The sequence below is a fragment of the Petaurus breviceps genome, unplaced genomic scaffold (genome assembly GCF_028583685.1).
Source record: "Petaurus breviceps papuanus isolate PSGF00001 unplaced genomic scaffold, PetGlider_PUasm1.0 225, whole genome shotgun sequence".
Taxonomy (NCBI): domain Eukaryota; kingdom Metazoa; phylum Chordata; class Mammalia; order Diprotodontia; family Petauridae; genus Petaurus; species Petaurus breviceps.
Genome location: NW_027185889.1, coordinates 22,885,909 through 22,900,427, shown reverse-complemented (window position 1 = coordinate 22,900,427; position 14,519 = coordinate 22,885,909). Strand labels below are relative to the sequence as shown.

At 41.6% G+C, this 14,519-nt stretch overlaps 1 protein-coding gene and 1 pseudogene across 2 annotated transcripts in view; one reads left to right on the top strand and one right to left on the bottom strand.

The window, feature by feature from the left end:
• The window catches only part of GNPTAB (N-acetylglucosamine-1-phosphate transferase subunits alpha and beta), a 92,221-nt gene that overhangs the window by 27,990 nt on the left and 49,712 nt on the right, over positions 1-14,519 (top strand). For both annotated transcript variants that reach the window (XM_069095245.1, XM_069095246.1), the window contains exons 3-7: positions 7,013-7,132; positions 8,412-8,453; positions 9,259-9,464; positions 12,918-12,982; positions 13,228-13,362. In XM_069095245.1, the coding sequence (XP_068951346.1) occupies positions 7,013-7,132; positions 8,412-8,453; positions 9,259-9,464; positions 12,918-12,982; positions 13,228-13,362 (568 nt within the window). The remainder of the gene's footprint in view (positions 1-7,012; positions 7,133-8,411; positions 8,454-9,258; positions 9,465-12,917; positions 12,983-13,227; positions 13,363-14,519) is intronic.
• LOC138166743 (calcineurin B homologous protein 1 pseudogene) lies at positions 4,494-6,992 on the bottom strand (annotated as a pseudogene).

Here is a 14,519-nt window from a genome sequence, read left to right as displayed (position 1 = left end):
CCTGGGTATGCCAGTGTGGTTGCCACTACAGCAAGCTACCATTCTTCCACTGTAGCCCAAGATCATACAATATTTCCTCCTTCTCTCCCCCCCCCCTTTGTTCTCATTGACTCATTTTGAGTTTACCGTCCACTGGATCCTTCAGATAATTTTCACATGAAATGTGGTCTGATCATGCTTTCCCCATCCTGTACTGAGAACCACAGTGTTAGCAGATGATCTCAAGAAATTGTAATAGGAAATTTAATAATACTATTTGTACTCATTAAAAGAGCTGGTATTTGTGTTTTCAAGAAATAATCTGCAAGAGCAAATACATAAAAATATCTTTTTATACCTCACTTTCACATCAACTTGTGATTTTTTAAAATCAGATTTTTTAAAGGCTAATATTAAAATGAATGTGAACTTCACCAAAACATTTAATTTCTTTGAGCTTTGATTTCTTCAAGTCAACAGACATTTTATTAAGTGTCTGCTGTGTGCCAAGCACGGTGCTAAGCATTGGGCATACACAAAAACATGAGAAAATAGTCCCTGCACTCAAGGAATTTAGAGCCATGAGCTGAGAGAAGTCTGGGACACCGTAGACCGTCCTCCAGCTGACAGTCTAGTAATGACCAGTTTTTGGTTCCAGTCATTAAACCAGTTCAAATATACATAACTGTTCTGTCTTCTCCAGCCCATGTCTTTTAATCTTGTATACAAGGGTAGCATGAGACACCAACAGTAAGTTGTTTGCCTAAATTGAATTAGAAGGTGTTTAGCCTTTCTCTGATTGGCCAGCCTAGCAGTCCTCTTATACAAGTTATTTGTGGTTAAATTAGTGTGACCTGTTCATGAAGAAGTTATGCATTGTGTTTACAGCCTCCCATAATGACTTCTTCCCAACCATTCCTTTAATATTATGGTGTAGAACTCTGCCAGAAATTGAAGGTAAGTTCACTGCCCTCTAACATTTGAAGGCTGCACCCTTTTTTCCATTTAAAAAAGGTCAGGGCAATATTTCTGCATCTCCCAGCTTGATTCCAACATGCCTGCTAACTTGAGAACTCTTGTGGGGAAGCAGCATGCATGCAGAAGATTAAATACAAAATATTCAAGATTTTCTCACATGCTTTTCTGAGAAATAGGTATACTGTCCTAAAGACTTTCCCCTGATGTACCACTGGACCCTGAACAAAGAAGAATGATGTCTGTCTGGCACAACCTCTCTCAATTAACCCGTGGTGACCCAGAGTGTCTTCTGACCATTTCATTATCCATTTGATGTGGAAAGCTCTTGAACTAGAAATTGAGAAATCTGAGTTCTAGTCTTGATACTTTCTGTTAAATTTTCCTACATGGAATATTTAACACCAGTATTCTTCCAGTAATGTTAAGTGATTATGAATCATAGAATGCCCCAGTATTTGAAGATGTGAGACTGTTAGAAACTCAGAAGGCAATGGAGAGACACCTGCTGAATGTATGCAGAATACAGCTTATTTCAAAGATGATTTACTTGCAAGAAGTGACATAAATGATATCCAGGAAATATGGGTGCAGAAAAGGAGGCAGATTGGTTATATAGCAAGAGCAAAGCTTAACAGCTGGGTAGTCTGAGTGAAGGTGGTGCTGGCACCAAGGGGTAGCAAAAAAGAAAAAGCATACCTCAAAGAAAGCCTCCAAGCAAAGGGAAGGATTCTCTGTGGAAATTTTATATGAGGGCAAGGGCAAAAATCCCCTAGCTTGAGAAGTCATGGAGGAGAAAGGATATCTGCATCTCATTGGAGAGCCCAGGTCCATTGGTCCATTTAAGTATTGAGTTACTGCCACCCTTTTGTGCCTTTTGCACTTGTCCTTTTTATAAAGGAGGTAGTGAGAGCTCCCTTTGTAGCCACAGCTTGCTGTTTAATTGTTACCTTCATTTTCTTCCCTATCAGGATCGTTCCTATTTATATTGTTGAAATTTAATTCTTGAGGACCTCTCATCTCTTTTCATGTGACCTCCTTGGAAAAGTAATTTTACTTCCTTGGACCTGAGTTCCCTTATCTGTAAAAATGAGGGGGGCGGGGATCAGGGGAGGACCACTATTAAATACAAACACATATTGAGTGCTTTCTGTGAGTTTGATACTCTGTTACAACCTGGGAATACCAAAAGGCTTCAAAATAAAATGCCTTAAGCTCATCATTATTACCATTCTAGGGGGAACTTTACATTTAAAGTGATTTCTTATTTTATTCAATCTAATCTTGAGTACAACAGCTTAGATAGTCTTTTAACAAGACTGCTGGAGACTAAACTCAAAGATGTATCCTTTCTTTTTGTTTTGTTATTTGTTTTAACCACAAGTATTTATTGATGGATTGAAGAATGCAATTTTAGTGGGGCAGTAAATTACATCCATGTATTAAAACAGTTTGCTATACAGCCAAAGGGCTAAAATGCATCTTTTTCCCCTTAAGATTGTGATAATGCAAATCGTGAAGCCAGTAAAGTACCTCTCTAATGGATCACATTGGACATTTCTTCCCCCCACAACTTAATAGTATTTTATTTTATTTTTTCTAATTACATGTAAAAATAGTTTTCAGTGTTCAGTTTTATAAGATTTTGAGTTCCAAATTTTTTTCTCTCTCCCCCCTTCCCAAGATGGCAAGCAATCATATATAGGCTATACATGTACAATCATATTAAACATTTCCAGATTAGTCATGTTGTGAAAGAAGAATCATAACGAAAGGGAAAAACCACGAGAAAGAAAAAGAGAGAGAAAATAGTCTGCTTCACTCTGCATTCAGACTCCATAGTTCTTTCTTTGGATGTGGATGGCATTTTTTGTCATGAGTCTTTTAGATCATTGAGAGGAGCCAAGTCTGTCAAAGTTGATCATTGCACAAGATTGCTGTTACTGTGTACAATGTTCTCTTGGTTCTGCTCACTTCAGTCAGCACCAGGGCATGTAAGTTTTTCCAGGTTTTTCTGAACTTTGCCCATTCATCATTTCTTATAGCACAATGGTATTCTATTACATTTATATACCACAATTTATTCAGCCATTCCCCAATTGATGGGCATTCAATTCTTTCCTTTTATACAATTCCCGTGTTATATCATCTGAGCAGTTATCTAGGTTCATTCCCTTGTGAGAAAGTCGTTGGCAATTTGTATCTACACTGCCCCACCTGATCACCTCCTTCCCCCACCCTACTTTTCCAGCTGGCATTTTGATTCAGGATAGATCAGCAAGGTACCTTCCCAAAGAATTCCATGTATACCTTAATCAGTCTTCTGATGCAAATAAGCAAGCAAAGAACCAGAAAAAAGCCTGTCCAGGGCAGATACAGAAATTAATCACTTCATATACAGTTAACATGTCATAGCCTGATTCAGGGAAGTCTCAATTAAGCTGATGTTGGCAGGGAAGTTGCTCTGGTTTTTTTCAAGGGCCTACAAACCCACCTGAGGATGTGTAATCAGTGCCAGACCCCTTGTTTCTGAAGAATCGGCTGCAGTAGATATGAGGAGCTAGGAAGCTAGTTAACCAAAAGGCTAATTTTGCAGTACATTCATCTCTTTGGACCTGTAATACGAGCTGGCTGTGAATTCCAGCATAATCATTTGCAAATGTCAGTTTTAAAGAGAATCTATATGTAGAACTTCTAGATACTGAGGAAAATCTTAAAATCTCTTGATCTGGGATAAGTTAGGCACTTCTTTAACACTAGTTTTTATTTTTTATTTTTTACTATTTTTTTTAAATGCTTTATTAACTTCTGATTTACATCATTCGTTTCCACCAGATTTTGAGTTACAAATTTTCTCCCCATTTTTACCCCACCCATCCACCCAAAACAGCAGTCCCACAGGATATAACACTAGTTTTTCTAATATTTAGACACTAAGAGTGTAAGACACTTCCGTGTAGTAATATTGAAGTCTAAACCATGCTGTGGATGTCAGAACCAAGGAGCTCAGAGGACACTAAACCCTTTCCAAGGAGCCATGTGAAATCTCACATACATATCGCCACAGGTGCCATCCCATTAATACCTGCCCAGAAATCAATTGTGCCTCCAGGTAGATGGCCAGTTCCTGAACTGTGCTGACAAGAGTAATCATGCAGGTCAGGGATGAGAGGTGAGGTGACCTAAGCCAGTACACACAGAGGGCTTGACCCCTGCCTCTCACCTTGGCCACTTACTTTCAGGAAGGATGTCTCCGTCCTTCAGTCTTTCAGCTAAAACATAGAAAGTAAGGAGCCCAAGGATGTTCCTGTTCTTCAAGGAAAAGCTCCCAGGGTGGCAGTGTCCTAGAGTTCCAGTTAAAAGTGGAAAGTGGTTAAAAACCAGCAAGCTGCCTCATGAACCTTCTAAGTCCTGACAAATCAGAGATGTAAGAGTGTGATAGGCATAGCTTGGGGGAAGGAAAAGCAAGGGAGGGTGAGGCTCAGTAAAAAAAGAACTTTGAAACTGAAGGATTGACTGTGCTATTGCATACATGCAGGTAGAGAAATTAAAGGAAGTCGAGGAGGTACACTAACACCTGACTAGAACAGTCTCCATCCAAGAAGGGGCTGATAGCAGCTGTTGGTAAATGGAGAACCATGGAGGGAGAAATGGAAGAGCAGGTGAGCCCATGTACAGTTCATTCCTCAGTGCCCTGCTTGTAACACCAAGGCTGGCAGGTGTGTGCTGACACAAACAGGGCAGGGCTTGTCATGCAACAGCAGCAGCAGTTGAGGAAATAAGGGGCTCTGAAGAGAGGGAGAAAAACTCAAGTTCTGCTTCTTAAATACAAGACAGGAACATTTTGATCCCAGTCTATTAGCGAAGAAACCGGATGCTCATCTTCTGCTCTACATCCACCTTGTCCAAAACCTTGACAAACTCTGAAAAGGATATGGCACTGTCCCCATCCCGGTCAGCTTCTTGGATCGTCCTATCAGCGATGTTTCCCAGTTGCTCGTCAGAAATATTAACTCCAACCATCATGCGTAGTACCTGTAACAGTTCATCTCGGGAAATCTTGTCATCTTTATCCAAGTCATATAATTGAAAAGCAAAGCGTAGTTTATTGCTCCGGCTGTTGAGTGGTTCTGGTCCATTCACGTCTTTGCCTTTCTCATCATCTTTGATTGGTCGGAAGTGAGCCAGAATTCTCATGAATCCACGGAAGTTTACCTGGTCCTCTCCCTCAGGGAAGAAGGCATTGATGATCCGATCCCCCAGGGGGTTGATGGCCAGCTCTGGAATCTGCTGGAAGTCTTCCCGACTGAGAGTACCATTTTCTCCTTTGTCCAGGCTGGTAAACCGGCTGTAGAGACGGGTGATTTGACTGTGGGAAAAGCCAGTTTCCCTTTTTATCTCCCTGAGTTCTTCATCTCGCAATAACGTGGAGGCCCGAGAACCCATCGCTGAGATGGACGAGCTCCTCCCGAGGCAGAGGTAGCGGCGGGCAGCAAGAAATGAGGGAAAGACAAGGAAAGAAGGGAAAGGCCCTCTCTCTCTCTCATATCAGAGAATGAGTACTTTGCACTACAGTGTTTCCTTTTTATGCCTTGGTTGCCAGGAAATTGGTCATCTCTTAGGACACTGCAATAGTAATTACCTATTCACTGCAAAACTCTTACGTGATCTTTGTTCCATTTTACCTATACTTTAACAGCTGTAGGTAGATTATAAAACAGCCCCACCTTCTCCTATGTGCAGAGTAAGCACTTAACAAAATTCTTGTTCATTGATTCATTCTGCAGCTCTCTTGTCTAGGTCCTTCCATAAATCCTCTATGGGAGTGTGCCCACTGGGTGAGAGACCTTCCTCTAGACCTGAGGTTCTTAACCTAGTATCCACAGGACTCCCAAGGGATATTTCTGGAGGTCCATGAACTTGGATGGGAAAAAGCAATTACATCTTGATTTTAATATAATTGTTTTCCTATGTATTCTATTTTATGCATTTAAAAACATGATTCTAAGTAAGGGTCTCTCCAAAGGCTTCACCCAATGGATTGCCCAAGGGGTTTCTGACCCAGGGGAGGTGAGGAAACCCCAGCTCTAGATTCTAATTCAGTATTTTAATGTGACAGAAATAAGCACCATAAATATATGAATTGTATTTTTATAATTATTCAGAAGCAGGCCAGAGAACCTGCTAATTTGGCATTTATGATCATTTAGAAAAAAAAGATTTATGAAATAGCATACATAGAATTTTAAATGGAGCAAATTCAACTTAAAAAAAATTTTTTTTAAAGCAGTTGGGGTTAAGTAACTTGCTCAAGGTTACACGGCCAGTTATTTCTGGGTGTGGTGCTAAGTATCTGAGCCTGGATTCGATCCCCAGGTCATCTTGACACTGGGGCCAGTGCTCTTACTCGCTGAGCCACCTGGCTGCCCCTACTTTAAAAATTTTTAAGGGCTTTAGAAGAGCCGATATACATTCAAATAATTATTTTGGCTAATTTCTGTTTTTCTCTCTTCATTAATGTTGGCCTCAAAGGCTTGCATACTTTCTTAGCCAAGGGTCTGTGTCTTGCTTGAGGTACTTTAAATCAGTTGATCATAAATTGAATAATTCTAAATACATTGGACAGCTTACTATTTAAATTAACTATATTATGATTTTTTTTTTATAAAAGTAAAGTTATCCTCTCCCATTTAGCTTTTCTGTGTAAATGATTGGCTTTGGAAATTTTATTTACTGTATGTAAAAGCAAAAACCAAATCTTAAGTCTCTTCCAGCTCTAAATTGATGGCCCCAGGATACTAACCCTGTTGGTTAAAAACTTCAGCTTTTTGCTACTTCAAATAGATCTTTCCCCAGATTGACTTAGAGGTTTCACTGTTTTTGAAAATGTGTGTATTTGGTACTTTGCAAATGGAATTCTTTACTTCCCAGCAGATGCTTAAAGAAACATGGTCATGAGACTTATATAACTTGTTTCAAACTGGTTTTTTTTGAAGTTTTTGTTGTAATTCGTGTAGAAAATTTGATTTCCAATGTTGTCCGGGCCTTTCTCCCTCAGGCTCTGTTTGCCCATGCCCATCGATGTGGTCTACACCTGGGTGAATGGTACTGATGTTGAACTGCTTAAAGAACTGCGGCAGGTGAGAGAGCAGATGGAGGAAGAGCAGAAAGCAATGAGGTAAGAGTGGAGCCCCTTCCCCAAAAGCCTCTTGGCCTCTGAGAGAGAGGGCTTTAGCTTTAGGAGGGCTGGCACAAAATCATCAAGACGATGATGTCAACACATCCATTCTCCACTCAGTTGTTGTGTTTAAAGAAGTAATCACTGTTTGTTACTAGGATGTAGATTTTAGTTCTCTTCAGTTAAAAAATGGCTGATTTTTCTGCAGTTGAAAGCAGTCAATTTTGAGCTACTTCAATTTTGCCAGATCTAATCTCTGGCCTCTCCAGGAAGCTGTCTCCCTTTGGGATGGGGGTTCATGTATTTTAAATACCATGTAGTTATAGCAGTATTATCTTGGTCATGAAAAAAAATTTTATAAGATATTACTACTCAAGTTTTTCAGGTTTTATCTGAAAATTCTCACCTTTGCAAAATCTGAAGAGGAGAGCATTCATTTTCCATGACTCCTCATCCTTGACACCTCCTTCATGCTTCCTCCTCCTGTCCAGTCCAATGCCAAGTCTTATTGTTTCTTCCTTCAAAACATCTCCTCTATCTCTCCTTTCAAATCCCATGGCCAGACTATAGTTCAGACCCTCATCACCTCTTGCCTAGGCGGCTGCATTGGCTTCTGACTGGCTTCCTTGCTTCACATCTGTTCCCACACCAGTCCATTTTCCACTCAGGTGCCAGAGTGACATTTCTTAAGCACAGGACTGACTGTTGTTCCCTTCCTAGTCAGTAATTCCACTGGTTCCTTATCACCTCTGGATCAAACACAGGCTCCTTAGGGATTTCCAGCTCTTCACAATGTGGCCCTTCCCCTCTTCATCTCCATCTCCATTCCTGGCCTGGGGCGCTCTGCTCCCTAACCTGTCTCTTAGTTTCACTGACTTCATTTGAGACTTAGCTCAAGTTCCACCTTCTACAGGAGATAGGCCTGGTCCCTGCCATCTGCTAATGCTGTTCCCTTTCAGATTATTTTCACATACCCTATTATATCTTGTGTGCTTCTAGACATATTATTATGTATTATTTCCCCAGGAGACTTTGCTCTTGCTGAGAACAGGGACTGTGCCTTTTTGCTGTTATCTAGTATTTGGCACAAAGTAAGTGCTTAATAAAAGATTGCTGACTGACTGATATAAGGGATGGTAGAATCCCTTTTGTCATCATTAACTGCTCATAACTGGCTCACCAAACATTCTGTTTCTGTCCTTATACCTCCTGACACCAGCTGAACTTCCTCATCCATTTGTACCTATGTTTTGGTGATCTTAATCTTATTTTTGTTTAGAGAAATCCTTGGAAAGAACTCCACAGAGCCCACAAAGAAAAGGTAAACTTTCTAGTCTTCTCAGAATAAGAGTTGGAAAATGAGATTTTATTACATATTAATTTATGACTTGTGTGCATTGGTCAGTATGTATTAGAGCGCACAAAGGTTTCAGGCCTTGAAATTTCCTGCCGTTTATGAAGCTGACACCTCTGGATTTGGTTATGTTGTGGTCCATTGACTTATTCTGGACTCACATCGAGGTTAAAACCATTGTTTGGGGAGGGAAGGACAGTTAGGAGTTGGGATGAGTAAGTGAATATTCTAGAGAGGCCAAGGAAACATTTTGGGAAATGGGCCTTGCCATGATGATAAAGATGCAGCTTCTTTACTTACTCTTATATTGTGACTGTGGGCAAGGGATCCGTCTTTCTTAGCCTCAGACTCCACATCGGCAAAATGGGGCTAGCTTGCACACAGTTGTTGATAGTGATGTTGCATACACTGTTGTTGTCTTGTTGTTGGAGTTTTTTTTGTACTTTACAAGCCTTAGATGCTGTAAGGGTGTGAATTTACTTTCTTCAACAATTTAGAGTGAATAAATACACAAGAATTATTTTTAAAATGTTAATTCATATAGGTAACTACTTTCATTATTTTGGGGAAAATGAGAGGAAGTTCTAACCTTAAAGTTGTCTTTATTTCCTTGAATCTCTATGTTCTTGATAAAAATGCTTGTCTGTTAAAACATCCTGAGTTTTCAAAGAATACAAATAAAAAACAGCAACGTTTGACAGCATTACTCTGATTTTCATTATCAGATTGGTTTTTCAAGGCTCTTAATGGTCATGTTGGCCTTTCTTTCCAGTGAAAAGCAATTAGAATGTTTGCTAACGCACTGCATTAAAGTGCCCATGCTCATCCTGGACCCCGCCCTGCCCACCAATGTCAGTCTGAAGGAGCTGCCGTCCATTTATCCTTCTCTACAGTCTGCTAGTGACATGTTCTTTGTGGCAAAACCCAAAAACCCATCAACTAATGTTTCTGTGGTCGTTTTTGACAGTCACAAGGAAGGTAAGCTCCATTTTATTGGTATGAAAAAAGTCTAACAGTCATTTGTTTGATATTTGCATCAAAATTCTTTATATATTGAGTCAATTGTAATTGAATTAATGCTGTAAGAACAGCAAAAAGAGACTAGTAAACAGGAAATTGAGAGAGTGATTGAAACAACAACACAGTGCTTTCAGTCCTCTCTTAGGGAGAGATAATTTAGTTGACTTTATATGGGGATGGACCTTGACCTGGACATGTGATTTCACTGCTGTGGGGAACCCCACAGGTGCTTAATAACTGCTTGTTTCCTTCCCCATATAAGGAAACTTCCTTTACTAATGAAGGTCATGGCCTTCCCTTTAACTGAAGGGTTTTAGAGGCTGATCTAGAACAGAGGTGTCAGCGTTTATGACTTATTTAGGATCCCATGGCCTGCATGTGTCAAAGCTGGTACCTGAGCCCAGTTCTTCTCACTCCTCAGTCAATCTTCTTTCCAAGAAGCAATGTTGTACTTCATATGATGCAGTATTACCTAAAACAGGGTGGTACAACATATGGGCCAAGGGCCGCTTGCAGCCCAACAAAGGATTTTGGGTGGCTGGAGGAAAAAGTAGGGTTGCCACTGTGCACACTCCAGTAATGGACCCAGGGGGTAGTGGGGTACACTTTAACATTAAGCAGGTAGGAATGGAGAAAATGAGGGATTACTTAGGGTTGAGGCTTAACTGAGTGATGGATGGGGGAAAGAGACAAAGGATTCAGGGTGGAGAATAGAAGAATACTGGTTCGGTGCTAATAGGGTCGGAACTGTAAAACGTGGAACAAGGTCCAGTGAGGGATAGTGAGCATCTGGATGCGCAGAGGGAAGAATTTTGACCTCAGGGGAATTTCAGAGTTCTAAATCAGGGGTCTGGGGCAGCTAAGTGGCACAGTGAATAGAGCATTGTCCCTGGAGTCAGGAGCACCTGAGTTCAAATCTGGCCTCAGACATTTAACACTTACTAGCCGTGTGACCTCAGGCAAGTCACTTAACCCCTACTCCCTTACCCCCCCCCCCCCGGTAAAAAAAAAAAATAAATCATAGGGGTCCAAAGACAGCTGTCAGGTCCTGATTTGTAGCTCTTCTACAGTAGATCTTTCCCCAGTTTACCCAATCAAATTCATCTTTAATCATTCTGGGTGGAACAAAGTTTGTCAAATCAAATCCTATTTTAAGTTCATCTGAGGAATTACGCTTGAAAGAAATCTTATGTTTTTTTTATCAATTCCAGTTTTTAAATTTAGAGTTTGCTTTAAATGAAATCACCTATTTAAGTTTTATTGGGAAATAAGGACAATTCATGGTTAAGTTGGGATTTATTGGTTTTGTGAAGCAAACCCTGTTCTCTATCAATTTGGGGGGCACAGCTGACATTGAAAGACCTTGAGCTTGTGAAGAGATAGAAGTAACTCTGCTTTTGTGATTGGGTTGAAGTATCCATATGATGACATCCAAGTGGGAAATGATTTTAATGAAATGTTGATTCAACATTCTGAACTATTGACTGTTGGAGCTCAAAGAGAATTTAGACACAATTGTCTGAATTTAGTACTTTTAGTTAAACTCGCGGTTGCAAATTCTCAGATCGACCCACTCAGTCTGTCCTTTGATTCTAGCTGTTCTTTCCTTTAAATGGCCTGCATGTGTCTTCCTTACTCTCCATTCCCACTGCTTCCCTAAGTGTCTATACCCTTGACTGAATTATTCCTATAATCATCCCGCACGGAATTTTCAGATTTTTTGGGGGGCCTGAGCTTTCTTGGTCTTAGGGATCTCAGTGAGGAAGTCACCTCTGCCAAAGCAGATGGACTTCTGCCTGTGGCACTGAAATCAAATAAATGCTGGCAGTGCAGCCAGTGATTAGGAGAGGTGGAATCTGAATCCCAACACTGAGGCCAGCTATATCCACCGGACCACACCACTGCTCATTTGTGACTCATCTTCCCTAAGCTTCACTTCCTTTATTTCACTCTCTTGCCCCAGAATATATGAGTCTAGAAAAGAGAAGCAGCTTGGAGAAATAGGAAGTCTACTGACTTTACTCTTAGAGGAACTGGATTCAAATCCCATCTCTGCCATTTGCTACCTGTGTTACTACCGAGGACAAGTCACTTCATCTGAGGGCTAGAGGTTAGCCTCTGAAGTTCCTCCAGGTGATTTACCTGTGATTCCTCCCTGGGCCTCAGTTTCCAAATCTGTAAAATTAAGGCGAGTGGACTAGATGGCATTGAGTATGCCTCCCAGCTCTAAATCTATGATTTTTTTGTTTTTATCGCTATTGTCAGTTTATCATCTCAAGTCTAAACTGCTTTGTTTGGCTTCCAGAATGCTTCATCGTCTTCTAGTCCCATCTGAATTACCCAGTCTCCAGTCTCCTACTTTTTTCATCATTATTCTCCACTTTAGAGAGTATGTGAGGATCCTTTAACCCCTCCTGCCTGTGTGACCTTGGGCCAGTCATTCCCTGGACTTCTCGGTGCCCTAGCGACCTCTCCAAGATTGATAGAGAGAGTTTCATCACCTTGGAGTTCTCTGTAATAATGAAACTACAGCTCTGGTCCCCTGGCCTCCTGGCCTACCCCCTAATTCTCCACAAAATGCTCACTAATTTCTCACTGTTCTAACTTTGCTGTTGTCCCTGCCTCTGTTTTGAAAGCCCTTCCCACATCCTGCTTCTCCTTTATAAGCCTTGCTTGACATCTTCCTCCAGGCTTTCCTGAACTGTTCTGGCCCCAGCAGATGCCTCCAGAGTCTGAACTCCTTACTCAGTCTGTTTTGTATTGTCCCAAAATGATTTTCTGTCTCTCTTATTAACTGTCAAATAAGTTTTATTGGTACTAGCTTTATTCTCGTATTTGATGTTACAAATTTTGGGATCTTTTAGACATGCAGTAGCTGGCATAAATCTCTTTAATCTGAGCCTGCTTAATAGCCTTTGTAATCTCTTTCTGGGTCTTTTTTCCCTCTCATAAGCCTATTATGTCTCTTCCATAAAAGTGTCCAATGAATGGAGAAACAAACCGGGACAAAAGCTATACATTCTTGTAATCTACAGATTTGCCACACGAGAGACATATTTCATGTGACTCCTTGTAGGACTTTTCCACTGGAACTGGCAGGTTTCCATTGCCGGCCACCTGTTTATACTGGGAACAACTTCCCCAAAGAACTGTCGAAATCTAAACCCCCAGCTAGCTGGGCCAATGCATGCACTTCCCAAACCATGATTAACTTCTCCTTCCCAAGTGCAAGACAGTCTACCAGGACTACTGTGGCAGGCCTTCTCTCATTCCCAAAGATTTTATATCTTAATTTTGTCTCCCCACTTTGCTTATCAGCCTTCTGAAACCAAAGATTGTTGTGTCTTACACTTGTTTTGTATGTTCATCCCAGAGTAGATTCTCAGTATATATCATAATTGTATTTTGTAGTTGAAGAAGCCCAGGCTGGAATATTCAAAGATGTCGGCAAACAGTCCGTGTGGAGGGGCTACCTGGTAGGTTACCTATGTTACTTACATGCAACAGCATCAGTGCTAACAGCCCTGAGACTTTGAGGAGCTCTTATCATTAATGTTCTCATCTCTCTGGTTGGCTAATATTAACCCAAATTATTTCTGGTATTGTGACTTTGAGGCTTGTACCAAGTTACATCTTTCTTCATTTTCTCATGGGTCACAAATGCAGCTCTGAGTTGTAAAAAGCCAGAGAATTGGGTTGTAGGTATTTTGTCTTCTTTCAGACCACAGACAAAGAAGTCCCTGGCCTAGTGCTCATGCGTGACTTGGCTTTCCTGAGTGGATTTCCACCGACATTCAAGGAAACCGATCAGCTGAGAGCAAAGCTCCCTGAGAACCTGGCCTCCAAAATAACACTGGTAAGGATTCGGAGGAGAGAGCAGTTGAATACAAGAGGAACCTGAGCCTCATTCTGAAATTAAAGAGCATAGATTGGCCCTGTGCCCTTGGTGGATGAAATGTGGGTCCGGGTAAAGAAAGCAGGGATTCTCCAGCCTTGGTCCCTTGGTCCTTGTGGTCACGACAGCTCTCCAAAACAGGGTTCAGAACCAAGAAAGACACCAACTAAAGGTCTGGGAGCAGCCAGTGTGCTGTGCTCATGTATGTGCCTGTGTGTGTACACGTGAGGGGTGGGGGCTTGGGGATTGTCACCAGGGCCTGCTCTGCTTCAGTCTTTCTTTATAATTGGTTCTAAAAAATAGCAGATTGGGGAGGAGAAGAGGGCACACTTTTAGAGGCAGGGATTCTGAAATTGGGGCAGACCCCCTGGACCATCCCTCCCCCCACTCCCCCCCCCCACCACACACACACAGAAATTGGCAGGATCAGTACTCCCTCTCAGCAGCTGGTTGTGTTACCTCAGTAACAAAAAATTCTTTCTTTGTTGAGCACCTGCTATGAACAGAACCCTGGGCTCAGGACTGGAGGAGATTCCGAGTTCAAATGAGAGCTTACAGTTTCATAATTTAGTGTTTACCTTTACAGAAGGTGCATTAAAGAGAGTTGGAAAGCCATGCTAAAAATCATCTGAAGGGAAGGGTTGTGAAATACCTGCTTCAGGTCATGGAAGGCTTCAGGGAGGAGGTGATAGAGGGATGACTGGGGGAGCATTTCAAGGACAGAGAGCATCCTAGGCAGGAGAATGCTGAACATAGCTGGGGGGAAGGGGCAGGCAACAGGCATAGAAGGCAGCATGGTCTATACCTGTCTTCACTTTGTTGGCAGCCATGGTTTACTGCTGGCTTTTCTAGAATCTGGAGTTGAGTAAAACCTCCATCTACCTCTTTTTTTTCTCTCATGACCTCTAAGCCAAGCCTTCCCCATTCTATACTTGTAGGGTTGGTATTCTGAACCTGTCAGAGCCAAAGCTCAGAAACCAGGGATGGGCAGTCTGAGAATTGCTGGAACCAGAGACTAGACAGACCTGCCAAGGTGGGGTAGGCGTGTCTGTCCTCTGAGAGTAATGGGCAGTCTAGACAGGTGGGTGGAGCGACTGGTGAGCTTGGCAGGGGTCAAG